Genomic DNA, 27311 nt, shown 5'->3' on the forward strand with positions numbered 1-27311 from the left:
TATTTTTTTTAAATAAGAAAAACTATGTATTTTTAATACATTTATGAATATAAATAAATCAAGGTTTGACCTTTCAAAGTACATTAATACTTGATCACTTTTTTTTGTTAAGTATGCAACAGTAATAATCTTTTTAAGTATCTAACAGTATTTTTGTGATTAAAATACTTAGTAATTACATAATTATGTGTAGATTATCATATAAATTAAAATTAGAGTCAACATGAATATACATTAGTACAAATTATTGACTATAAAGTATATAAAAAATATTATGAACACAGTAAAATTGTGTTCATATAATATCATGGCGAATTTGTAACAAGAAAACTAAAAAATTATGCATCTGCTTTCCTCACTCTGGCTAATTCGATTGTTTCCTCCTGAAGGTTTGCACTTGCTTCAAGATCTTTTTTACTTAAATGTTCAATAACATAAGCTCCGAGTGCATCGCATATGACGTTTATCGTGGTTCGGAAACGATCCCTATAGGCGAATTTAACAATTATTTAAAATGTAAAAAATTTTAATTTGATTAATAATTATGCCAAAGCGGATAACTCACAGGAGCCAATCTACTGCAATAATAAGTGTTACATCTTCAGCAGGCAATCCTACAGTATCTAACACCATAACCATTGTAACAAGACCAGCTTGTGGGATGCCAGCAGCTCCAATGCTGGCTGCAGTTGCTGTTATACTACAAAAGTATATCAAACCATCAAAGTTATTAAGATTTTAAGCTTAAGTTTCAAAGTTCAATTCATTTAATTCAACAATTACCTAACACCAATAACATTGCCGAGAGTCAATGGAATTCTCCTGACTTGAGCTATAAAAATTGCAGCAACAGCTTCGTATAATGCAGTCCCATCCATATTAATAGTAGCACCAATTGGAACAACAAATCTTGTAATTCTCTGGTCTACACCTATATTATCCAAACACTGTATTGTTACTGGCAATGTGGCAGTGCTGTATTCATAAAAATAAATTATTTATAAATCCCAAACTTTTACTGACACGTTTTCTAGAATGAATGAATTCATATAATTCACCTTGATGAGGTACCAAATGCTGTAGCCAAAACTTGAGTCATCTTGCCTATGAGTTTAAATGGCAACTGCTTTGTGCAAATGAAGAATATAACAGAAAGTGTTACACAGCCATGAATAATCAAACCTAATAATACTGTAATGAAATATAAACTTAATTGTCCAGCAATAGCACCAATATCCTCAATTTCTAAAAGCTTTGAAGTAACAAGAAAGAGCACACCAATTGGAGATGTCCTATAAAAAAATAAAATTTTTTGCATGACTTAAATTAATTAAATAAATAATTTGTTATGTCATTCGCTTACCATATAACCCATCTAGTAATAAGCATTGTTGCTTCGGATAAAGCGTCAAAAAAAGATAAGAGAATTTTTCCTTGTTCACCCATTTTACTAAGAGCTATTCCTAACACAATTCCAAATACAACCAAGCCCAAAGTATTCATACCATCTCCATATTTATGACTTATGTCCCAATCTTGTATGTTGTTTACTGGAAAAAATATTAAATTGTTTATAAAATACATTAATAGAATTACAATTATAAACAAATTTAATTTAAATGTAATATTTACCCCCTGTTTTATTTTTGGGCTCTATTAGTACTGTGCGGTACTAAAGCACAATATTAATTAATTAAAATTTTTATTATACAATATTAATCAATAATGTTTATAGGAAAATTAATATACCTGAGAAATACAAGCCTGTACAAGATTCGGCGGAAACACATTCCTAAAAATAAAATTTTGTAAAAAAAGTCGAAACTTATTGTAATACAAATGTAATATTTATTGCTATACCTGATTAAATCTAATATTGTGTCTGTAGTTGTAATATCTCTAGTTGGCGCTACATTATCCTTTGCGATCATACCATGTGTACTGTATTCTCCAGGTCTAATAATTAAGACCAAAATTATACCAAGAATTACAGCAGATATTGTCGTTGATGCATAATAGTAAATTGATCTTATACCAATCTTTCCTATAAATTAAATACATTTCAAAATTTTTATTTCGTTCTTTTAATGATATACTAGGATTAATATGTAATAGTATTTCACAAAACGTGGATGCTGTGAGATAACAAATCATCATGTTCAATCGTTTAAACAACGAAAAATAGAATATGAACGGGAAAATGCCGGTTCGAGAGAGAGAGTATCTATTATTGTTCTTTCTTATGTAATTATTAGGTCATTAATGCTTCCAAATTAATAATTTAGAAAGATAGGACATCTGTTATCGGAATTGTTTTCTCTCTGACTAAGCTAAATCACACCAGAAAATACCGGTAATCTGTGTTTCACCAAACCAGGCATCTTCACGTAAACAAGTTTGTACACCCACGCAATCCATTCGTCACAAACGATTATCTGTAAAACTTTTTTTGCAAAAAGTATACACATGTCTTTTTAATTACCAGATAAATTAAGATCTAATCCGCCGATTGCGCTAACGATGCTGGCAATGATTAGTGGTAATATAAGCGCTTTGAGCATTCGAAGAAATATGTCTCCCGGAAATTGAATATACATAACTTCGCGCTTTGTCCATGGTTCGTCTCTGACATTTCTTAAGATGAAACCGAGAACTGTACCCGCCACTACAGCGGCTACTGTAAGCATTGTCAGCATGTTTTCTGACATGCAACTTCTCCATTTTTTTGGATGAGCCATGTCGTCTGTCTATCCTAAAAAAAAGCAACAATATTTTTAGTATTACTTAATACAGCGCGAAATCGATGTAAATTTGCGTCTTGACTAAAATTAACATAACATTTCTCAGAAATACATTACACAAGTCCTTCTAGCAATATGATAATAAGATATTGCTTCAGGCACGATATATGAAACATTAAATTATATATATAGTATATGTATGAAAGAGATAGCACCCTAATTATTCTACTATCTTTTTATGCCAGCCTGTCGAAATGTAACGTCGTTCTTATAACTGTAAACATATTAAAATATTTGCACATGTGTGGAAGACCGTGATAAGACTGACATGTGGGAGTGAAATAATGGATAAATATAAGATACTATAGAGTGTTCCAGATTTAAACGTTGGTTGAGATTCATGAGCAATTAATGCAGGTAAATATAGACCAATTAATTTTATATTACTAAACGTCTCTAAACACGGTAGTGGTCTGTGCCCCTATTACTATACTATCATAAATTACGCTTTTATCTTGCGGGAGGTATTGTTCCATAATGCAATTACCTTATTTACGTTTCCCATCAATTTTGTTGGTTGCAAATAATCAATTTCTTTAACTTTTTAATTCATAATTTGGCTTATTTAAAATTACATATAAGTTTTATGTATTTTCAATTTTATATGCTGTGTATATTCAGACCTAATTCGAGCAAATTGAAATATTTTTATAACTTTCTTGCATTAAACTTTTTTATTATCGGTAAAATATATTAAGCAATAATTGAAACCGGTATTATCAGGGTATTTGTAACATGTTCTTGATCGTAAGTCTAGCAAAATATTCTATAAATGGAATGTAAACACAAAACGTATACTTATCCATATAATTACGAAAGTGAACAGAAAAACAATCCTCAAGGCGTACTGCAAGACTCATTGATCCTGCATTTTAATCATCATGTTAGATGATGCATAATATAACTTATTATATAACACAAACGATATGAAATATTCATAAATGTTAATTGTTCATTTAAATATTGCCCGCGACACCCATCGTGCAAGCATACCCATCATCTGACAGCACCAATTAACCCTATAGTACATGGTGTTAAGTTCATGTTTATTCCCTAATTCCGGTAGCATCCGGTATCAAATATTCTTATCATAAAAACGGTATGGCGTAATTAAATCTATCAAAATTTATTATAAAAGATGCATACATGTTTGTATTAAGAATCTTCGATCAATTAATATTAAACTGATAAGATTAATTAATGAATAAAAATATAAATTAAGATTACAAATTTTCTCGTCATCGTGCTATGTATACATATATGTATGTATGTATATCTCGCAGAAACTGGTATTAACCGGTTTAAACTGTCCTGGAAATCTGCCTTTACGTTCCATCCACTAATAAAATTGTATACCGCAGAAAAATTTGTCATTATTTTTCTTCATGCGCGGCGGAAGTTTTCATACTGATTCCACGGATATGAAAAAGGGAAAAAGAAAAATAAGAGAGACGTAACCGAAATTGATCTCGTGTTGACATGATTATTAAGTAAAATAGAAGATTCGATTTATATGCGCTCCGGGCGAGGGCAAATGAAAGTAGACGATAGGAACCAAATACACGTGCCATTCTTGTTTGAACCGCACATGGCGATAGTAACCGTACGATGAAGGCGCGACGTTCTAAAAATTTGAAACACACTTGATATATTATTCATCAAATGAACAAAGAAGCATGCTAATTATGGATTTACTGTGCGAAGCGCGTATCTATGAGTAAGTCTAAATAAAGATGTTCAATGCACAGATAACACTGATGTCACATGTCTAGAAGAAAAGAAAAAATTATATACATGGAAAATCGTAATTTCAAGCGTTTGTTTGTCATATCAAGATGATAATGACTAAGGAATTTCTTTTTAGCTTTCTGCAGACTTTTATAAAGGTGCAATTTTCCTTGATTTATGTCTATTTAAAGATACATATAGTTTTCTCGATATACAACACATTTTAAAACAATACCGAAATCAAACATTTTCCGGCCATATTTTTGCGCGATCAATTTCTATTTCTCTATTGTGCACGTGGATTGACTATCGTGGAAACAAGATGCGCATTGTATCAAATCATTCGACTTTTTTTACACTAGCACAATAGATACATGTTTTACAATAGATACATCTAACGATACGCAATGAGAAAAGTCATAAGTGTTATGTAGATCATAATTACAGTCGGGGCAAAGATGAGCGCAACGAGACACGACTTTATTTACCCTTTGATTCCTGTCACATTGTTTAGACGTTTATCTCTTATATCACTGTTAAAAAAGTAAAAGTAAATTATCGCTATCAGGTTTCTACAAAACTACCATGTCATTGAACTACAACGGCTTTCAACCACGAATGCTTTCATTTCCCTAAAAATGATATATCTCGTATATTTTATAAATATTCGCTTTGGATATTTATAAAAAAAAATTGACTTACCCGATAAATTAGTTCTATTCACGATTGTGGTCGTCGATAGAAGAAACTGCGTGCGCGGCAATGCAATCGAATCACGTTGAGCGCGTGCTAATTTTTTAATCGGGATGCTGATCACGCTTCGATTTAGAGTACGCGAAATGTTGTTCTTCCCGCGAGCGCGATCGTCGTACTATCGGTACGCTCTGTTCTCGTGGACTGTCGGCGACGGCGACCGGCCCATGAGAACAGAGCCCTTCGTATCGTACGGAATAGTACGGATGCAACCATGTGTGCGTCAGAAATCAACTATCTCTTTCCCTCTCCATCACCCTTTGCTTTTGATATCCCACCTCTCTCTCTCCCTCTATCTTTTTCTCTTTCTCTGTGCCTCGGCATCCTTTTGCCCCCTTTCACCGAACTCCGACTACACTATCGTCCCTCTTCGTCGTTTTTCTTACGTACCTTCACCATGTAGCCGGAGATCCTACGATGTTGCACGCGCGCAAACATACACGCGGTTTGCGAAACCGCGTGTGCCTCAATCGACACATACATTCGAAACTTGAATGAATGGTTATACCTTATATAGTAGACAGTTCGGTAATTGGCACACGTACAAGTCAAATCATAATTATTACGAAATACATATCGTATATTTTTGGATGAAACTGTTAATGAAAAAATGATATAGCGCTGGTATTTTAAATTTCAAAAAAATATGTTATTATACATATATAGCGCAATGTTTTTTTTATTTGATTTGCAGATATTATTTTTAGTTATTTGGTTTAATTATAAAAATGTAAATTAATTTTTTCTAATCTTGATAGATTTCGCTAATCGCTTGCTTCCTTGTTAGAAATGGTAACGAAATTATGTAATAAAAGTGAAACGAACTGTAGCACGCAATATACGTCAGTTCATAAACGATGATTTAATTAATGTAAAATTTACAAAAATTAGTGTGAGAATTACTTGACCGCTAGGGACGATGTTTGTATAATTGGATTGAGGTCAGTCACGTGATTGTGTTAATTATTCTGCCCCTCCTTTCTCGCATATTCGGCTAAATTTGTTTCACTTTTTGTCGCCCAAGAATACAAATGAAGAAACACGCGTATCTTGTATCAACGCAACTTGGTTTGCATAATTCTTCGTTGAAAATTATATTCTGATACAAATAATTACAATGCATATCACATATTCGCGAATAAAATTATTTAAGGAAAATAAAATTAAACTGACATGTATTTGTTACAAATGTTTATTTAAGAATGGACAAAGAATATAGGTTTCATTTAATAAAAATAAGAGAATCATTTAATACTTAGACGTAAAAATTATTTTTCGGAAATACTGATAAAATGTTGCAAAAAATACATATAATTAGAGAGCAGCTTCTAGATAACATTATATGTAAACTAAGAGCAATATGTAATTCTGAATGATATAAGAAATTGTATGGCAACATATGTAATGAATGCAGAATTTGATACTTAATTATTAATATTGGAATTCTAGATTAAAATCAGTGTAACTGGTGAAAGCTTAACATTTAAAGTCACACTTTTCCACTATATCATTCTTGTTAAACATATGGAATGATTATTCTAAACATGTAATACTAAAATATACCTTAAGAGTTAGTACATTTGTATAAGGCACTTTAATCACAAAATGACAATTTTCTTTACTCAATAAATCCTTAACAGAATAACTAATTCTGCTACAGAACTATGATTTTCAGAAAAGAATCAGAATACTCAAATTTTACTTATTAAATGAAATACCAAGCTGTCATGGTAAATCCAAAATATAAGTACTATTTAAACTGTAATTAAGAACTAAGGGATTTTATAGACATATATACATAATTCTCTTGTTGATTTTTTGGAATGACATATTAAAAGGAAAAATTAAAACAATGAATTACGTTATTTCCACAAAGAATTTAGAAAGAACAAAATTGTTACTCTGTCTCAGTGAATTTTAAATATAAATTTATCAACTTAACATTGCATTAATATTGATTTTACAAGCCACTAGAATGATCAGCTGCTATAATTGAGTTGTTTTATGAATATTAACAATGATTTGGAGTATTATTTACAAATTGTTACATTGCTGTCAGTACAATTAATTTTCTGGCGGTGGAGATGTTATTTTCCTTTTAAAGAGTAAAATATGAGGTTCTGAAACACAAGTATTTACCAATTAAAATACTTCTACTAATCTTCTATTAAAAATTTATTTTGTAAATACAATTTAAAGTAAAGAACAGGGGATGATAATAATAAAATTTGAATAATATATAAAGAATTCAACCAGTTGGCATACCTGGCTTATGAATCATATAATGAACCCATCCTTGACTTTGTTGAACACCAATAGCTCTCCACTCTTGTTCCGAGAGGAGATGAGTAGTTGGAACCAATTTAATCATTTCTTTTGGTAGTACTACATGCCTAATAAAAGAACCATAAGTAATATATACATACATCCATATATGTATTACCAATAATCTTATGTTTTTATTTATACACTATTTTTAAAATGGTGAATTTTAATAAACAATTGAATAAACTAGTTTGAATTAAAATAATAATGTAAAAGAAATTTGCAACATACTGTAAAATATGGTAATTAGAAAGTACTTTTTTAAGTAAAAATATGCATATTTCAATAAGAAAGATCATGAAATTTGCATGACTGTATTAGCATTTTATAATATTCTATCTTTCTTTTAATCTCTCCATCCCAATTTCAATATTGTTTAAGAGTGAGTAGGCTACTAAGCAAACAAAAGAACGTGCCAGACGGCCATTTAAATGATACGTTACCTTTGCGTCCAAAAATTAGACAAAGAAGTTATGGAATTAGGTATATAAAATATAACGAAATGAATACATCCCTCATTACAAGAAAATTTTCGGATGATATCATCAAGAAAATATCAACATGAATATATAATTAGAAAGTGTATACTTGTACATATAGCAAAACGATTCAAAATGGCACATTTGGCCAAAATCGAAATCTAAATGAGACATTATAATATGCTGCTGTTATTTATACCAACCTATATTCGTATTTATCATCGTAGTATTTATCTGAATAATACATCTTGTTCGACATCTTAATCCAATCAGAATTATCACAAATGCTCGAGGCAATTCACCACTAAACACTATAAAACGCAGCCGAGTGTTTTCGAAAACCTTCCTTCTACAACGTATACCCACAAATTTGAAAGTTTAACGGATGTAACATCAAGAAGAGTGGAAGAAAGCTACTCCCTAGTCATTGACAGTTCATTAAAAAATGATTATATGAAAAAGATAGAAACAATAATCAAATAATTTTTATCAACTCATTATACTTTTATGAAATTATAAAAATATTTAATATTTATTGTGTATTTTTGTTTCATTAAATATAAACGGAAATTTACACACGTAGTAAACAGGAATCAGCTGTCCTAAATTCAATGATGGCGTTCAATGTCCTCAATACATTGAGAAAATATGTTTCGTGAGGTTAAGTGTCAAGGTAGTAATATCAAATAATATTAACATTCTGTGAAAATATACAATATTCATATTTTTATTAAAAATGGAGAAGTATTCTCATAGAAAAGGCCGTGAACGATCAAAAAAGGACGATACGAATCGATATAAATATAAAGGTAGAATTTCTCGTAAGGACAGTGACAGTGACTATGATAGCCATTCTAAAAGATCAAAATCGAGACATAAACACTCTAAAAGCTGTAGTCAAAAATATAAAAAATGTAGATACAGAGATTCTTCAAAATCACGCGAATCTCGTAAAAAATCCTCGAAACATAAAAGCAGAAGAAGGTTAGTAAACACTTTCAAATAATCACTTTTGAGGTTATGGATTAAAAGTTCATTATTTTCTAATTTTCTTTCATTTTAGATCATCATCTTCGTCATCTTCATCAAGTCCAAGTGATTCTAGCGATTCATCCTCATCTAATTCTTCATCAGATTCTACAAAGCTTTTAGAAAAGCTTCAGAAACAGCGCCAAAAACAAATCGAAGACAAGAAACGTCAAAAGGAATTGATGAAAGCTACAGAAACACCAGAGGAAAAAAGATTACGGCGTTTAAAAAAGAAGGAAGCTAAGGAACGTAAAAGAAAAGAAAGAATGGGCTGGGATAATGATTATTTACATTATACAAATACAGATAATCCATTTGGTGATGGAAATTTACTTTCCACATTCGTATGGTCTAAAAAACTTGAAAAGGAAGGTTTACTTGGTGTAAGTAGGGAAGAACTAGAAATTAGGAATAGGCATAAACAAGAAGAAAATAAAAGAGAATTAGAAAAAGTTAAAAAAAGAAGACAGGAGAGAGAATTAGAAAGACAACAAAGAGAAGAAGAGATGACAATGCTCCAAAGAGGAAAAGAAGCTGCTCAATTGGAACAATGGGCAAGACAGGAAGATCAGTTTCATTTAGAACAGGCGAGATTAAGATCACGTATAAGAATACAAGATGGTCGTGCAAAACCAATCGATCTTCTTGCCAAATACATCAGTGCAGAGGAAGAAGTTGATGCTGTAGAAATGCATGAACCTTACACTTACTTACGTGGATTACATGTGAAGGATTTAGAAGATCTCATTGAAGATATTAAAGTTTATAAAGAATTGGAACGTGGAAAAAATTTAGATTATTGGAATGACATTACAGTAATTGTTGAAGATGAACTGCATAAATTGAGAAAATTAGAGAGATCAGAGTACGAAGTTGGTAGGTATATTTTTTTTGCTTACACAAGTGAAATTTTGTTTTTATAGTTTTTACAAATTTACTGTATTTTTCCAGCTGTGGGTAGAAGAGAAGGAATACATGAATCAGTTGCTAAAGATGTGACTGCTATTTTTAAAGGAAAAACAGCAGCACAATTAGAAGCATTGCAACTACAGATTGAAGCAAAAATTACAGGAAAGCCTGAAGGCGTTGATATAGGATATTGGGAAAGTCTTTTGTCTCAACTTAAAGGTAAGCATTAAAAATTACCTATGTATACTTTGAATCATATTATTTAACTCGCATGATTGTATCAGTCATTTATACTCCTCAGCGCATATGGCAAGAGCACGATTAAGAGATCGGCATCAAGAAAATTTACGTAAAAAATTGGAAGTTTTAATTGCCGAACAAGGTGTAGCTAGAACGGAAAATGAAATCGAGAGTTCGCAACCAGTTGATGAGCAGCCAGAGAAACGAGAAGAACAAGCCGCTAATACAGTCATAGAAAAAAGTGAAGAAAGTCAATCAGAGTATGTAGTCTTTCTATCATATGTACTCATATGAAAAATTCCAAATATACAAATATTTTTTATATATTTGCAGTGATGATCAAGAGACTAATAATGCAGCTGATGATCTTTTGTCAGAATCTTTCTGTGAATATGAATCAGGAGGTTATTCTCCAAAATATATACCTTATTCTCAACTTGAACCAGGAACATTAATAACTTTAGAAGAGGACGATAATCAGCGGTTGGAATATGCAAGAAATCAAGTACTCAGTACAGGTCGGAAAATCCAGAATGTTATGACTGCGGAAGAACAAGCAATGCATAGAGAAGCACGTAAAAACATGAGTTCTGATGAAGCACAATTTAGTGTTGAGTCATCTTTAGAAGCACAGATTTATCTTTGGTCTGACAAGTATAGACCCAGAAAACCAAGATATTTCAATCGAGTTCATACTGGTTTCGAATGGAATAAATATAATCAAACCCATTATGATATGGATAATCCACCACCGAAAATCGTTCAAGGCTACAAATTTAATATATTTTATCCGGATTTAATAGATAAAAACACGACTCCTGAATATTTCTTGGTAAGATATATCGTTCAAATTAATTTTATTTTATTGCTAATGATTTGAATATTTAATTAACAGAAGTGTTATCATTTTCAGACACCCTGTGCAGATAATAAGGACTTTGCTATTTTACGATTTCATGCAGGCCCACCTTACGAAGATATTGCATTCAAAATCGTTAATAGAGAATGGGAATATTCATATAAACGTGGATTTAGGTGTCAATTCCACAATAATATTTTTCAATTGTGGTTCCATTTCAAACGATATAGATACAGACGATAATATATTAATATTTTATATTTATATAATATGTACTACTATTGTAAATAGAAAATACTTGCTTTCTATAAAATTCTATCCATTGCATACCCATATTTCTCATGACGTATGTAGATGAATAAGATTGCACAACTTTCTGTGCAAGAGCAGTTACTTTCTCGGTATGTGAAATATACCCGCACGTTTTTAAATAAAACGTTGTTACAAAATTGAAAGTATTATCTAAATAGTGTTTCACTTTATCGTATAACATAGTTTAATAATCAATCCAGCAATATTAAAATTATATTCAAAGTACATACAAACTAAGTATCAATATAAAAACTAGCTATAAAGAACATTAAAGCGATTGACATATTAATAAGAAAAGAAGTACTCGTCTATTTTTGAAAAGATTCTTTATATACACCCACGTTTAAAATATCAATGTGGTAACAAACTTTCATCTGACGACGTGAACATACACAAACGAACAACGGCATAGTTGTTTAATAGTAGTTGTTAGATCGATTTTTGTAGCCACCTGTATTCTCACACAGTCGACCACAAAGCGAAAGGTAAAAGCTATATGTAACCAATGGCAAGGTAAACCGAAGCTCAGTACACCGGCTGTTTCGCTGACAAAGGGCTACGCGTTTAAAATCGCATTTCTAGAAGTCGCGCACGATTCAAATCAATACAATGAAGTTTCTTGATTGAGTAAAACAAGATAAAATCCGCTACAATGATCTTCACGAACCGGTCAATATAGAAATACATTTTTGTCGGTCGTCTAAAAAAATGTTTGTATTATTTGTACTCAATGCACAATGTTTGAAAAGAAAGACGTGTATTTATGGTTTATTTCAGAAATTCGTAATTTTCTCCTGTGCAGAGTCTCACAGTTATGATTATTAGTACGTTTATGTGTATGTTTACTGCTTCTGGTTTTGTAGATCATTCTGAAAACGTCGAACTATCAACGTTGTGACTATACAACCTAGAACATTGACTAAGATCGTTTGTGTTTAAAATATCGCGATCGAGTTGATATTTATATACATAGATATATAAATATATCATTGGAACCATAATTAAATTTCTTTATGGCGATCGAAAAGAATTACAGAATAATTAAAAAGTGACAACATGAATATTTTGTTGGAAGTTAAATTAAGTGAACTAATAGTGAGAAAGGACGATTTAATAGCCGAAGAAAAATTAGTTTGCAATCTCCATAACCATAAACGTCAGAGAATCAGAAATTCTTACCAATAATCGATTGAAATGATGAAAATTCAAGTGTGTTTTATTATGAACGACTATACTTTTTATTTATTTTAAAACACGGTAAATTTATATAAAGATCTATTATGAAATTCTAAATACCGGTTTACTTCTAAAATATAAAAACATTTTTTTTATATCAGTACTATCGAAATAGTACAAAATATTTCCAATTGATCGTGACGTTGTTTGTAAATTCAAAGTGATAATTCACTCCAATATCACGGCGTCGACCGCAAAAATCATGAAATGGAAAAAAAGCCCGACGGAGTTCTTATCCGAAAAAACTTTTCTAGTAATTAAAGATGACTTGGATATGCTGGATAGTAAGTAAAGTTTATTACATTTTTATTAAAAAGAAGCAAAATAAACGACATTGTATTTGTACTCTAACACTGCACCTTACATATTAAATTGAATTAGGAAATGGTAATGAAATTAAATAAGAAAATTAATCAATTAATTAACATCGAGAAACTGCATATGCTGTAGTAGTTAATGATTTCTTTTATATGTAGACTTTCTTTTATGCAAATTGAGCTATAAAACTGCAAAAAACCCAGAATAAACGTAGGCGGTAATTTCTTCCAAATAATTAGCATTAGAAGTAGAGGGTTCTAATTCTGGCTATGGAAATGTATTTTTTTTTTAAGCGGAATTAACCTTGAACCTTTACGTTGTATTTTATATCAATATTACGTATCATACTACATTATAGTTTCGACCAATCCATAGCCAAAGATTATTTTTTATACATAAGAAGAAATCAACATCAATTGATTTTTATTACTAATATGAGTTCTTTGGTAATTTAAATCAATTATGTAGAGATTCCTATCTATCCAAAGATCTAAAATGGAAAAAATTATTTAGAGCAACTATCTAGAGAATCCTTTCTATCCAAAAATGTAAGAGTACGAAAATGATTTAGAAAAAGGAAAGCAGCGAGGAAAATTAAGGATACCGGATACAAGCACCTGGCCACCGAAGATGAAACGCGGTGCTTCCTTACACAATGAACCGGAAAGACCGAAGACCGCGAATCTCGAAAAACCAACTGTGCTGGACCCCGATCTGGTCGACAAGCTGGACATGTCTCTTCTCAGCAAAGAGTTACTCGTTGATTCGATGATGCGGTTTCGTCTCTCAAAAGCAATTAGTGGGGGAACATCGTCATTCCCTTCGTCGTCAAGGTACCGACAAAACGTCACCGGTGTCGAGCGACAACGACAACAATATAGCCCAGCATCGAACGGTGAGGTGTCGTGGTGTAGCGGACCCTTCTCCATACGCCACAAACGACGGAGCTTTGAACAAATTCTCGACTCGAAGTTCAGTCACATCGATGTGTCGGTTGTATCATCTAGGATGCAGAAACAAGCGCGCATAAGTAGACAAGATGCGGCGTCTACAAAGAAGAGCTTGGATAACACGAAACTGGATGACAACAACAATAGGTTCGTGAAAATTTAGGGAATTCGTTAAGAAAATTTAAAGACAAGAATGTATAGAAAATTCCGCTTGTAGAAATGGTAAAAATTGTTTATGAGAAAAATATCCAAAAACAGAATAAATTCAAAGTTGGAAATAAAAAATAAAATTATGTATCTACAATTAGAAACGGAACAGCCAGCCACAAAGTACCTTCCTTGTCTACGTTGAAGAAGAAGAGTTCCAGACCCACCATACAGAACGATCTGGAAGTGTTCACAGCCTCTTCAACAAAGAGCGCTCCAGAACCTTGCAAGAGCTGTGGAAAGCCGGACCAACCAGAGCGGTTTCACAGTCATCCGAAGGGTAGTCAGCCCAAGGCGAAGGACAGTTCTACGATCTCCAAATCAAGGACCACAATACCAAAAACTGTTCAGAAGCCCATTGCCTTGAATTTTCGTAGCGATAAGTGCAAGAACAAAGTGGAGGAAATGGTTGTTCAGGATTTCAAATCAGGAAATCTTCAAGAACGATCTAATGGATCGAGTAGACCTTCGTCAGCGCCAATTAAGAAGGGGCCAAGGACCATTACTTGTTACATATGTGGCCGTGAATTTGGTACCGCCAGCTTTCCTATTCACGAGCCTAGATGCATGCAGGTTAGTAACATCGTGAATGCGCAACTATAATTATTATTTTACTTCGTGCCTTTAAATTTCATAAAGCTTCAGAACGATATTTTTTTTATCACGTTTAAAATGCAATAGTTTCTATGCTAATATTTTTCCTATTACACGTTCACGCTACTTCATATAGCCTTATCAATACGTCAGATTTCGTTTTACTGAATTAAAATTTAATTTATTCCAGTGTTAAAAAGAAATTGCGTGCGTATCTCACGTTTATCAATAGACAAAATGTTTACCGTAACCCGGTATGTATTTGCGAAGGGAGCATCTAATTTCACATTGAACTTGAACTCCATATATTATTCATACTCGCGATTATGCGAGATACAATGCATGAATATCATTGGATATCTCTGAAGACACGTAATACATCAAGGCCCTTTGCAAGATCGATATTCATATACATACGCGATCATATCTATTTAGTGGATATGAGAAACGTTTATACGTACACAAGAACTGACACTTATTCGCTATAGTTGAACATTGGCACGAGGCGATGTAATTTACACGTGTGTCGCGGTTTTAGTGTATATACATTCGGTTCGATAAATTCGTATACTATCTCGACTGGGTCTAAATTTGTCTATAGACTATTCATGAAAGAACATTACCTGTGTTGCAAATCGTGTGTAGATCGATTGTGTGTTCGTTACGTTACTGTACTGTGAATCGCTTTGAAATTCATATCCACTTCCAATTTGATATTTATTGCGTCTTATGAAGGAGTCTTTGTAAATTTAGAACTAGATACTTGAAACGCTAGAGCTTTTGGTATAACGTTCGTATGAACTTCTGAAAATGAATTAGAGTATGTAAAGAAAATTATAGCCACTGATATAAGCATTAATTTTCGTAAAGGCATTACTTGTTTTTAGAAGTTCGTGCAATAAATTTCTGTTTAAGGAAGTAATTACCATTTAGCATAATTATCATTTAGCATGATCACTATTCATCAGTGATATATAAAGTTATAACTTTAAGCTTAATCGAATAATTGATAAATATTGATGGTGGCAGAAGTGGGAACGGGAAAATAATTCTTTACCCGTGAACCAAAGGCGCCCGATACCTCAGAGGCCCGACATCGCCATCAATCATTCAGAATGGAATGCAGTAGCATGGGAAGAAAGTCAGGTATCCTGTGATTTAAATATTTCCTTAAGCATGTGAGTCTTCCATTCGGCAAATGTAGCGTCCTTAAACCAGATTTTTGTCGAACCGATAAAATTCAAGTAAATTTTATTCGGTTTGATTAATCATCGAGAGGAGTTCAGGCAAAGTTGCCTAAATCGTTAAACGTTTCCGTATTTGTCTTTATGGAGTAACATACTTCGATTAGTTGAATGAGTCATTCCACTATGTTTGTCACGGCTGACGACTGTTTCTCCCAAACGGTGATGTAACATTATTACATGACTTTCTGCAATCTAATCGTAATATAATTAAATACAAGAAGTCATGGATTGTCAAAAATGCATAGTATCGAAATGGTTGTTTATTTACATACTTAATTAATTTACGTATATTTTGGATTTATTTATACTTTATATTCATTCATTTATTTTATGTTTATTTATTCATTTTTCTTCCCTTGTAAGAATTAGTATTAATAGATGCAAAATTGCAAATTCCATGTTAATTTAAAGTATGCAAATGTTTTTATGGACAAACATGCTTCCTACTGATTAAATCGATTATAGTAAACGTAATAGTGGAATGGCTCGTTAAGGCTTACCCTTGCACATTTCTTATGCATACGTAGAAACAGAAATACCAGTGTATTCAGCGGAATCCGTGTGTAAAGTCTCTGGTTCCACACAGGGAGTATGTCACGCACTGTAATATCCCAGTCCTATCGTGTTCAAGGTGCTGCCCTAGATTTATCACGGGCTTGGTTGTTTAAGAGCAACGGCATGTTTGATCTAAAAACTAAGAACCGCATTGCGACTCGTTAAGTTCAAAATTTCGTTAAGAAGAACTTTTCCTCTCTGAAAGTTCTCGTGTTGACTGACGTGTTAATCATAGAGAACACTGAATGGAGGCACGGGAAAAGATAATGATGACAAATTGTATTTTAGGCGCAATTAGTTCCCTGCTCGAAATGTGGAAGAACATTTCTACCAGAACGACTGACAGTCCATCAGAAAAGCTGTAAAGCTTCTATAAAGGTGAAAGTGATTATCCAGTCTTAACTCTTTAATAGGATGTTTGTTACATATCCTTTAACCTGTAGAATACCGAGCCAGAGAAAGCAGAAAGCTTCCTTAGTGAAAAGTCTCCCGGTACGTCACGAGTAGGACCTCCTATGCTTACTTGTCAATCATGTGGCAGAAACTTCGGCACGAAGAGTATAAAAATACACGAGCCTCAATGCATCAAGCGAATGCAGATAGAAAAGGAAAAGCAATCGTCTCAGCCTCGAAAAAAGGATTCGATCCGGCAACAGAAGTCAGAAATGATGAACGTGCAAGAAAATCTAAGCAGCCCAACGGGGGTGAGTCGTGTAGGAAGGCATGCTTATATTATCCAATTTGCATAAGCGTCCCCACGCGATCATCCACGAGTGGTGTTCTATTGTACGAGTTAAATTTTATGTACAAATTTTTTATATCGATTGTTATGAATAAAAATTGTGTGTTTTCCTCTTAAGTCGGCCTTATTGAATCGGCGAAGATAATCAACGAAATAGTTATTTGGAGAAAATTGATTTTAGGACAATGTGCAGAAGAAGATGGTCACATGCTACATATGTGGTAGAGATTTCGGATCTACTAGCATAGCCATTCACGAGCCACAATGCTTGAAAAAATGGCACGTGGAGAACCAAAAATTACCGCCAGGTCAAAGAAGAAAAGAGCCAGAGAGACCTGAAATTATTTACGCTCGTGAGTCAAATATCTTATCATACTTGCATGTCTTTATAGTTACGTTCATTTTTTAAATGCAGCAACTTCAATTGGCGGGAAAAATGCACTTTGGTTTAATTGATGTCAAGAGTTGAACAACCCCCGTAATCGATTCACCTGAATGCTTTTATTCGGAGCATAGGTGCATGGATCTTTTTTCACTTTTAATTCATATCGAATCAGTAATCTTTATAGTAGCCTTTAATAGTCAGTGATTATTGTGCGTGGGAATTAAATATCAGTTGCATGACCCACGCCTTACCAATGAACTTAAGGTCAGTGTAACTATATCGATTAGGGGGAGACACGATTAGAGTCAAGGAGTCACAAAGTCGAGCTTTATCAAATACTGAAAATGCTCCTTGTGCCATTGGTTCATCACGCAAAGTGAAGGGTTGATCTGCAATTGATAATTATTATGTAAAATTAATAAAAATAATATTCTTTCCCATTGCATGTGCGAATAATGAATGCAATAATTTATTATTTTTAATTTACGATGGTAATTTGTATCCAGGTAACTTAGAAACGGGAGATATAACAGTTGACTTGGATGCAATGGCTGAGGCCAGTTGGAAATCTCACTTAAGTCAACTGGTCCCGTGTAAACAATGTGGAAGGACTTTTAATCCTGACCGTGTAAGCGTCCACGAGCGAAGCTGTAAGGTCTCGTGCTCCTACCACAAGCAGCCAGCAGCAACCAACAGCAACCACAAGCAATGATCTTCTTAGAATAAATGATTATATAATACCTACAATAGAAAATGAGATTATTTATTGTAAAATAATTATATAAAATGTAGTTAGGAAGAGTTTCAATAAGTCAGATTAGTTCAACAGCACTTAAAAATCTTGCTATTTATGTCCTTTTTACTACCCAATCTTATAAAAAATCAAACACTGAATTCGGGAAATAGATAAAAGCACAAAATTAAAGAATTTAAACACGCAAAATTTAAAGAAAATCCTAAGAAATGATGTCAAGTTTCAAGAACTAGTTCAAAATAGTATTACCTTCTATAAGGTTATATTTTCCTGATTCAAAATTGAGATTTTGACGAATAAATTTTTCGAGAATCTGAAGATTTCAACTTTGAATAATTCCTGAAGTATGACATCATTCCCAAGAATCAGTAAAATTATGCCACCTCCTGTTCTATCCTATTCTCCTAATACAAAATCACAAAATCGGTCGAAAAATTTTTGCAGTAATCGAAAATGTCAGTTTTAGAATAGTCTTGCAATATGAAGTTATTTTCAAGAATCAGTGAAATTGTATCATCTCCTGTGCTATCATGTTCTCCTCGTACAAAATCACTATTTTGACCGACAAATTGCTCGTTCGAACGCCAAATTTTTAGCTCTCCGATTTTGTCAGAAAATGACGTCATTTCCAGGAATTGGTTGCAAATACATTTTATGTTATTTTATTCTTTTAATACTTACCAATACTTGTCAATTTTCTTGAACTGTTTCGTTATTTTTTTGTAATTTATTCCTTAAAGGAATCGAAATTGGAAAAAATTTAAGGATTGTGAATGTCGGATGGATTTGAAATAATTAAACGCTTTATTCATTTGCAAAATAAAATTTTTTATTCAATTCAATATGAAAGTTTGCAACAATTGTATAATTTTTAACGAATTCACAATTTTCTGTATAACAATTTGTGTAATTGTCAGAGGTGTGCACATATTTTACACCACGTCGTAAATACATTTATTACCATTTGTGAGACCATTTTATACGTGTCAGATTATGTTTATTATTCTAAATGTATTTCTTCTATTAACCATTCAATATCCATTTTTTATCAATCTAACCTAATTTAATTTAATTTTTTTAAACAGAATTATAATATTAATAAACAAGCATTTCCTTTCAACCTATACTTTTTACTTCAAATTTCAAAAACTTTTTATAGATTAGAAACACTCTGTATATATCTTCATTCATTCATGATATTAGATCATTTACGATCATTTTACAACACATTTACGGCATTTACAATTTACGACACAAACTACATTTAACATATTTCTGGTAATTATGTAATTTAAACAACTCTTCTTATACGAAAATGACGATCAAATACTTATAAATGCTCGTTCTACGACATGGCGCAGCGTTTTGCCGCTCGTTTTCGAATCACCATTAAGCGCATGCTTTCGTTCAACTCTGTAAGGCCCGGTAGGTACAAATTACGGTCCTGTACATAATCGTGATCCCGCGTATATCAATATATGACCGCAATCCCGTATATACAACCGAACGTACAAACACACATTTCCTCTCTCACTGTGCATACATCATTGATATAGTAATATATCCCTATGTTCACGGCATATGTATCGTGGTTTCTTCCATCAAACGTATTGGGGGGAAGAAATGTGCGTATAGTTCGGCCATCTGACCGTTAGAGGCGGTAATTCATTGAGCATCTTTTGACTGAAATTCTCCTATACTCATCAGCGATCTTCCTACTTACTTATCTCTGATAGTACTCAGGTAGCAGTAGCTTGAAAATACGTTCTAAGGCCGTGATTTTAGATGCACGTACAACAATACATGAGATTAATACAATTTCCGATCGATATCCAATTGGAAAGGATTAACACATCAATTTCATTTGTATGGCATTTCTAAGTATATGATACAATATTTATTTATAATAACATAAATTTTGAAAATAATGTATATTGGAAAAAATACACGAATTAGAGAATAAGAGGAGAAAAAGGAAAAACCTGGAAAAAGAGAGAAGAGAAGCGCTCCTAAAAGATAAGAAGTGCGCAGACGTGGTTCTCGAGCTGGAATCGCTCGTGTCCCGTCAAATAGAGGGAGTGAAACAGCACCTGCTGCCATTCTGGCATTACGTCAATGGTAGACATTTCATTTGCTGGTTTGGGAGGAGTTACCGTGACCGCCATTGTTACAGCTCGTTCGTATCGAAGAACGTGATCTGTGAATCTTTACCGTCACATCGTCGAAACGAATCGTGTCCATTTTTTAGATTTCCTTAACGACGGTACACGATATTAGTGAGCGTGTTCTGAGCGTAGCATGTCCACAATGAATCCTGAATAGTAAGTAAACTTCTTTTTGCGCAGACATAAGTATATCTAAGATATGTTCATTTCGTGAAATATATAATCAATTATTTATAACTGTAACAACGAACGAGGCTAAAAAGACAAACTTAATGCTATTAATGTTTTATACAGCCACGTTAATATGAAAAAGTTTTGTTTAACGTTTACTATCTGACAGATTCACCATCCCCTCCCCCCTCTTTGTCTCTCAACCCATGTTCACAAGCCATATTTTAGAAATTCATTCTCTGTTGTTTTTCTTATTTTCAATTTTTGTATAAATTCATTTCTTGATCTGTGTTAACTATTTTTGATAAATTCAAACTTTAAATCTGGAAAACTTACACGCGAATACATGAAAAAAATTTTTTAAAGTGATTTGAGAAAATTGATCTTGTAGAATGTTATAAAAAGTATGAGGCAAAGTTCGTTGTTACTTGTATTGTGTTTGAATGTTTTGTTACATTACATGTGTGAAAATAATACAAATAACAATAAAATAAAGTACATATATAACAAAAAAACTGTTATGATATTTTATATCTAAGATTTTAAAAAAAGATTGCTGTTTTTGCTATATATTTACAAATTAATTTTTTTCCAAATTTTTAATTATTGTTCATGTTTTATGTTTATGATCAAATATATAATAATTATTGTGAAATACAATGTAATTTTACTTCCTGATTATAATAATCTTTTACATATGTTATTTATTGTTTAGAAATAGTTATGTTTATATCAATTGAGTTTAATTATTATAGATTTTTATTGTTAAACAAAATATATCATCGTATACAAAGAATGCTTAACAATATATTTACCTGTTTTTATGACCTTGTATTGATTGCTTTTTTATTTTGGAATTAAACAAAACATCTTTAAATATTAACAAAAATAAATGTCGTCATAAATTAACTAAAATAAATTATAAATTGGAATTAATTATTTACATTGCTTATTTAATATAATTTAACCTTATTTATTGTAAACATCTTTTTGCAGTGATTACTTATTTAAGTTACTTTTAATTGGAGATTCTGGAGTTGGAAAATCATGTCTTCTACTCCGTTTTGCTGATGACACATACACAGAAAGTTATATCAGTACTATTGGTGTAGATTTCAAAATACGAACAATTGATCTAGATGGAAAAACAATAAAATTACAAATCTGGGATACAGCAGGTCAAGAACGATTTAGAACAATTACAAGTTCTTATTATAGGGGTGCACATGGTATTATCGTTGTTTATGACTGTACGGATCAAGAAACATTTAATAATGTTAAACAATGGCTGGAAGAGATTGATCGTTATGCATGTGATAATGTGAATAAGCTGCTGGTCGGCAATAAATGTGATCTTCACACTAAAAAAGTTGTTGATTACACAACAGCAAAAGTAAGAAAGCTATGATAACATTGACATTTTAATTGCATTAATTTCTTATGTAATTTTGTAAATAGGAATATGCAGACCAACTTGGTATACCATTCTTAGAAACATCTGCAAAAAATGCAATGAATGTAGAACAAGCTTTTATGACAATGGCTGCAGAAATAAAACTTAGAGTGGGTCCTCCATCAAGTGGAAACAGTGATCCTGCAAATAAGGTGAAAATAGAACATGGACGTCCGATTGAATCCTCTAAATCTGGGTGCTGCTGAGAAATGTAATTTTACATCCTTGTAACCAAAGTAAGTTTTTTTATGTTTGCTAATAAGGACTACTAATTGTATAACTATAACTGAAAATTATAATATAAAGAATTCTTCTTTGTACATTAATGTTAAATCTTTTAATTGCAGAAGGACATCTTATGGTAGCAGTTTCACACTGCATTAAAAAACATTACCAAGAGAAACAAGAAAGATTGTGGAAGTTTCAGTTTATATTAATAAAAATAAGGAGGTGTGAAGCATTATTATGGACCACCAACTCTGTTAGCAGAGTTGAATAAAACAAGTTTTGTTCTATCTTTTTTTCAAGAAAGGAGAACATAATTATTAACTTGCTAATTATCTAGTGCAAAAAACTGACCATAGGCAAATTTGTCGGAATAGCATTGAGGATCATTGATTCTATGCAATGATGCGTTTAACGGCAATTCGAATTTATAAAGTAAATTACATAATACTATGTATCGTGGTTATAAAGATAAGCATTCTTATTTTTTAGCGTAATTGTAACATGTATAATTGAATGTTTTTTGTCTTAGAAGGAAGTCATTCTTACTCTTTGTACTACCCAAACATTTTTCCACATTTTATTCCAAACTCTTGAGATAAACAAGAATTAGAGTAATAACATACTGAAACACGCCGTCATCGCTGCCTCCCTCTTTTTTCAGTGATCATTAGTGTAATTTAATAACAATATATTAATAAATATTTCAACACTAATACAAAAAATGGTAAATAGTATACCTATACGTACAAGAATAATTAAATATGTTATATATGTTCCAGTTGGTAACTTCTATAAAGTTACGTCAATTTTTTAAATATGTGCTACTTATAAAATTTATAAAACTATTCGCCTATTATGAATACATCACGTCGTTTGTAAAATATAGCGGTGGCAAATTCGATATGTTTTGTCTTATATCTAAACGATAAGCTTATATTCATAAAGCTGTGTATTCCATACGAGTTTGTAAGATGAAAATTTTGGCAAAATACTATTTTCCTTTTATATTGGTTGCTTATTGTTCAAGACATCTAGTTCACGTTTTTTATGTTACATATTTATTATTTCAATTGTTTTCGCTTTTCTATGATGAGAACGTATGAAAAACATTTAATAAGTCAGATTATTTTAATAAAATTTTATTCTATGCAATAATAATATAAAAAAAAACTTCATATATCATATATTATTCTAATTTTTATTGAAAAGGATAAAAAGAAAGAAAAAAAGGAGAAAAGACATATTTTGTACAAAACTCATATTACGATTGCAAATGATCTTGCTTTTGTATTGTTATTAAAAAAGGTTTATGAAAACAAAATAAGAATATTTCGAAACTGTGTGGGATTTCTTTCATTATAGTAATATTTGTTTATTACATGAATTAGTTAATAAGAACGTATGAAGTTCTTCATAAGAAGGACGTATATAACAAGTAAATGTATGACTATAGAAAATAAAAATGTGTAAGTTGAGAACTAATTATTTCTTATTTCACACACCCATATACTTTATATAGTATTAATTTGTAATATTGTGTGGACTATGTATATGATATGAAATAGTATTCGATGTATTTAAAGATATCTAATTTGGTACATACGGGTACGTTCTTTAGTATAGTTAATGTAAGATAGAGTTAGACAAGAACGATACATATTCAGGCTATTCAACGATTGCAAAATGAAATGTTTTTTGTAGTACTTATAGATTTTAATAAATGATTAACAACAATCTTCTATTAAAATTTATATATTTTATATCATTTTTTATCAATAAAATCAATATTTGTATTTAATAATAAAATTATAACCTTACTTTCATACAAGTGTCATCTAAACTTCGTCAAAATGATGCAACAATATATGAAAGAGTTAGAACAGGTAAATTATATATTAAAATAAAAAATTTGAATTGTTCTTGTTTTATAAAACATTAATAATAATAATATCCTTTTAATAAAATTTTTTCAGGATCCATTTGATCCTGAAGAGTTCGTTGAAAGACTTGCTTGGAGAACAGTTAATGATACAACAAAAGATGATGGAAAAACATTTTTTGATCCTACAATAGTACATGAAACTTTCTTGCAAGCAATTAAAGATTTACAAATTTTACAGGAACGTCAACAAAAAAAATGTGACAAACTTGAAACAGCATTGAAAGATGAAGAAGCAAGGCATATACTAGAAATACTTGAGTTACAAGAAAGAAATAAACATTCTATTGATCTGTTTCATCAATTAGATGAAAGAATAAATCTTGTAGCTACTAAGGTTTTACATTTAGGGGATCAGTTGGAAAGTGTTAATACTCCAAGAGCTAGAGCTGTTGAGGCTCAAAAATTAATGAGGCATTTTTCAGATTTTTTAAGCCCTGGACCTTTGACAGATCCAATTTTTACAGATAAGTCTTCGGTATATGTGCACCTGTTTTATCTATCTAATGTGTGATTGTATTGTACATGAAACAAGAATTAAAACTCTTTATTCTATAATAGCTAGATGAAGCAGCAGATGTAATACAAAAACTCCATCTTATATCACAAGAATTACCATCAGATAAATTTGAACATGCCAAGAAAAAAATTGCAGTTAAGTATGATGAGATTGAAAGAAATCTTATAGAAGAATTTGTTAGAGCACATAATAGAGAAGATGCCATTCGTATGAGAGAACTAGCATCAGTTCTAGCTCATTTTAAAGGATATTCTCAATGTATTGATGCATTTATAGAGCAAAGCCAAATGGGCTCATTTGGTGGAAAGGATGTTTTTCAAGATGTAATACCTATGTGTACAAAATATCATAAATTAATGCAACAAGTGTTTACAAATCCTGAACAAGTGATGGCAAAATTTGTATTAAATATTTATCATTTAAGACTTCAGAAATATGCAGTTGCTAAATTAGCAGATAAAACTGACCCTGATAAGTACCTTAGAAATTTATATGATTTATATACAAGAACTGTGAAATTGTCTACAGAATTGAAAATGTTTAATATGGGTACTGATGATACATATCTTGCCAAGCTCACTAGAAATATATTTCAAAAATATCTAGATGCTTATATTATGTAAGTTCACATAAAGAGTAGTTAATACATCTGTAATAGTCGAATGTTAATCAGCGCAATATTTTTAGCATGGAAACAAAAGTATTGAGGGAAAAATCAGCAGCACTTCTTATTGAATATTATGAATCTAAAAATCATCAAAAGAAACAATTACAAAGTGGTGGATTTCAGGAGTTAAGAAGAGACCTACAAGCAGTTTTAGGTGCAAGGACTAATATAAATATAGCACAAATAGAAAATTATGGGGGAGAGACCTTTTTATCAGAGGAACTTGCAATTGCTTTGTTACAAAGAAGTAAATTGGCATTTCAAAGATGTCAGTTATTATCAAAACCTGACGATATACCAATAAATACGCTTCAGATTTTGGAGATACTATTACAGTATTTAATAAGTGAACATGTTGATTATGCATTGGAATTGGGTTTACAAAGTGTACCAATTCCTGAAAGTAGAACTCAACCTGAGATTCATTTTTTCAATGTTGTGCGTCAATGTAACGCAATTGTACGCTTATTAGAGGAACAATTTAATGATAGTGTGATACCTCTTGTAGTGTAAGATTTACTTCATTTATTTTACATATAATTTTATTTTGAAAATAGATATAAAATATAATCTTTTTAGGTCTACATCTAAGCACGGAGATTGCATGTTGAAGAAAAAAGCTGTGTTAGATCAAATAGATATGAAACTAGAGACAGGATTAGACAGAAGTATAAATGCTATTATTGGTTGGGTAAAAGTGTACCTACAAAGCGAACAACGAAAGACTGATTTTAAACTTGAAACTGATGTGGATACCTTAAGCACTCCAGCTTGTTTAACAGTTGTACAGTATGTTACTGGAATGATTCGACATATTCGAAGTACTTTAGATGGGAAAAATTTAAATACTGTTCTAACTGAACTTGGAGTACGATTTCATAAAGTTATTTACGATCATTTACAACAATTTCAATTTAATTCTGCTGGTGCTATGTGTGCAATATGCGATATGAACGAATATCGTAAATGTGTCAAGGAACTTGAAATTGATCTTGTTACTAATTTATTTGATACCTTACATGCTTTATGCAATTTATTATTAGTTAAACCGGAAAATTTGAAACAAGTTTGTACAGGAGATCAATTGGTATGTATGGTACTTTCAATTATAAATTTTTCCAGATTAATTGCAAAATTAAAACAGTTATTTCTTTTATTATTACAGGCAACATTAGACCGTAATGTTCTAGTGAATTTTATACAACTAAGAACTGATTATAAAACACAGAAATTAGCAAATTATTTAAAGGGTTTAGCGACATAATAAATTCATATTATCTGTAAATAGTCAATATTTTTGAAGCTCGTTATATACAGTATTTAGGATGAATAATACAACCAAAATAATATTATTGTGTAAACTAAATTTTAATAAGTGAAGATATTGCTTTCATTATAATAATAATGCTATACTATCTGTCCAGTTGTACAAAATTTTGTCATTATATAGTTAAACTATATAAAAGCAATGACTTCCTCACCTTTTAAGCTTTGATTATATATTAAAAGATAAATAATTTCTTTCCTTTCCTAGTTTTATAATAAATGCCAAGTATGTATATATTTGTAGCAAATATTTATTTTATTAGTTTGTAAGATTGTCATAAACAATTGCAGTTTCTGTTATGAGAATTTTTCTTATTTTAGAGGAAAATGGTATGTATAGGCAAACTTTGTCAAACTTTTCTATTTATATATTATTTTCATTTAGTTGTTTTTAATACAAATTGATGTCAGACAATTAT

The 27311-nt window shown here is 31.4% G+C and overlaps 5 protein-coding genes across 7 annotated transcripts; 3 read left to right on the plus strand and 2 right to left on the minus strand.

The window, feature by feature from the left end:
* Positions 1-2: 2 nt before the first annotated feature.
* On the minus strand, positions 3-5691 carry LOC122567693 (excitatory amino acid transporter 1). 2 transcript variants are annotated; one of them, XM_043726560.1, is made up of 10 exons: positions 5673-5691; positions 2483-2752; positions 1861-2044; positions 1750-1792; positions 1633-1672; positions 1364-1550; positions 1059-1292; positions 784-975; positions 566-700; positions 3-486 (listed from the first exon to the last, which is right to left on the minus strand). In XM_043726560.1, the coding sequence occupies exons 2-10, from the start codon at positions 2736-2738 to the stop codon at positions 339-341; spliced, it is 1419 nt and encodes a 472-aa protein (XP_043582495.1). In that variant the 5' UTR covers positions 2739-2752; positions 5673-5691; the 3' UTR covers positions 3-338. The 2 variants fall into 2 exon arrangements, with proteins under 2 accessions (XP_043582495.1, XP_043582493.1); XM_043726558.1 differs by lacking the exon at positions 5673-5691 and adding an exon at positions 5232-5439.
* Positions 5692-7253: 1562 nt separating this feature from the next.
* Positions 7254-8475, minus strand: LOC122567702 (cyclin-dependent kinases regulatory subunit). The gene is made up of 3 exons (XM_043726579.1): positions 8290-8475; positions 7548-7675; positions 7254-7402 (listed from the first exon to the last, which is right to left on the minus strand). Exons 1-3 carry the CDS (start codon positions 8343-8345, stop codon positions 7347-7349), a joined length of 240 nt encoding a protein of 79 aa, XP_043582514.1. The 5' UTR covers positions 8346-8475; the 3' UTR covers positions 7254-7346.
* Positions 8476-8685: 210 nt separating this feature from the next.
* Positions 8686-18500, plus strand: LOC122567703 (cactin). Its single transcript, XM_043726580.1, has 12 exons — positions 8686-9070; positions 9150-9991; positions 10067-10243; positions 10326-10524; positions 10598-11096; positions 13620-14086; positions 14248-14719; positions 15770-15886; positions 16831-16920; positions 16986-17246; positions 17466-17637; positions 18176-18500. The coding sequence occupies exons 1-12, from the start codon at positions 8823-8825 to the stop codon at positions 18379-18381; spliced, it is 3750 nt and encodes a 1249-aa protein (XP_043582515.1). The 5' UTR covers positions 8686-8822; the 3' UTR covers positions 18382-18500.
* A 1734-nt stretch (positions 18501-20234) lies between these two features.
* LOC122567460 (ras-related protein Rab-1A) lies at positions 20235-23918 on the plus strand. Its single transcript, XM_043725980.1, has 4 exons — positions 20235-20744; positions 21756-22152; positions 22218-22448; positions 22560-23918. The coding sequence occupies exons 1-3, from the start codon at positions 20722-20724 to the stop codon at positions 22416-22418; spliced, it is 621 nt and encodes a 206-aa protein (XP_043581915.1). The 5' UTR covers positions 20235-20721; the 3' UTR covers positions 22419-22448; positions 22560-23918.
* Positions 23919-24056: 138 nt separating this feature from the next.
* Positions 24057-26985, plus strand: LOC122567458 (exocyst complex component 5). Of its 2 annotated transcripts, XM_043725976.1 has the most exons (6): positions 24057-24323; positions 24414-24857; positions 24941-25518; positions 25587-26075; positions 26146-26653; positions 26732-26985. In XM_043725976.1, the coding sequence occupies exons 1-6, from the start codon at positions 24291-24293 to the stop codon at positions 26828-26830; spliced, it is 2151 nt and encodes a 716-aa protein (XP_043581911.1). In that variant the 5' UTR covers positions 24057-24290; the 3' UTR covers positions 26831-26985. The 2 variants fall into 2 exon arrangements, with proteins under 2 accessions (XP_043581911.1, XP_043581910.1); XM_043725975.1 differs by having other exon boundaries at positions 26146-26985.
* Positions 26986-27311: the final 326 nt, after the last annotated feature.

This window comes from Bombus pyrosoma, linkage group LG5 (assembly GCF_014825855.1).
Source record: "Bombus pyrosoma isolate SC7728 linkage group LG5, ASM1482585v1, whole genome shotgun sequence".
Taxonomy (NCBI): Eukaryota; Metazoa; Arthropoda; class Insecta; order Hymenoptera; family Apidae; genus Bombus; species Bombus pyrosoma.

What these genes read in the sequence shown, in the direction of transcription:
- LOC122567458 (XM_043725975.1), top strand. Translation starts at nt 24,291, where the DNA reads ATGATGCAACAATATATGAAAGAGTTAGAACAG. An exon ending in ATATGAAAGAGTTAGAACAG is followed by an intron (nt 24,324 to 24,413) that starts GTAAATTATATA and finishes AAATTTTTTCAG; the next exon opens with GATCCATTTGATCCTGAAGA. An exon ending in AGTGTGATACCTCTTGTAGT is followed by an intron (nt 26,076 to 26,145) that starts GTAAGATTTACT and finishes TAATCTTTTTAG; the next exon opens with GTCTACATCTAAGCACGGAG.
- LOC122567702 (XM_043726579.1), bottom strand. Translation starts at nt 8,345, where the DNA reads ATGTCGAACAAGATGTATTATTCAGATAAATACTACGATGATAAATAC. An exon ending in GATGATAAATACGAATATAG is followed by an intron (nt 7,676 to 8,289) that starts GTTGGTATAAAT and finishes TTCTTTTATTAG; the next exon opens with GCATGTAGTACTACCAAAAG. An exon ending in TTATATGATTCATAAGCCAG is followed by an intron (nt 7,403 to 7,547) that starts GTATGCCAACTG and finishes CTTGTGTTTCAG; the next exon opens with AACCTCATATTTTACTCTTT.
- LOC122567693 (XM_043726560.1), bottom strand. Translation starts at nt 2,738, where the DNA reads ATGGCTCATCCAAAAAAATGGAGAAGTTGCATGTCAGAAAACATGCTG. An exon ending in GCATTTGGTACCTCATCAAG is followed by an intron (nt 976 to 1,058) that starts GTGAATTATATG and finishes TTATGAATACAG; the next exon opens with CACTGCCACATTGCCAGTAA. An exon ending in ATTGCAGTAGATTGGCTCCT is followed by an intron (nt 487 to 565) that starts GTGAGTTATCCG and finishes ATTCGCCTATAG; the next exon opens with GGATCGTTTCCGAACCACGA.
- LOC122567460 (XM_043725980.1), top strand. Translation starts at nt 20,722, where the DNA reads ATGTCCACAATGAATCCTGAATA. An exon ending in TCCACAATGAATCCTGAATA is followed by an intron (nt 20,745 to 21,755) that starts GTAAGTAAACTT and finishes ATCTTTTTGCAG; the next exon opens with TGATTACTTATTTAAGTTAC. An exon ending in TTGATTACACAACAGCAAAA is followed by an intron (nt 22,153 to 22,217) that starts GTAAGAAAGCTA and finishes TTTTGTAAATAG; the next exon opens with GAATATGCAGACCAACTTGG.
- LOC122567703 (XM_043726580.1), top strand. Translation starts at nt 8,823, where the DNA reads ATGGAGAAGTATTCTCATAGAAAAGGCCGTGAACGATCAAAAAAGGAC. An exon ending in ATCTAAGCAGCCCAACGGGG is followed by an intron (nt 17,247 to 17,465) that starts GTGAGTCGTGTA and finishes AATTGATTTTAG; the next exon opens with GACAATGTGCAGAAGAAGAT. An exon ending in ACCTGAAATTATTTACGCTC is followed by an intron (nt 17,638 to 18,175) that starts GTGAGTCAAATA and finishes ATTTGTATCCAG; the next exon opens with GTAACTTAGAAACGGGAGAT.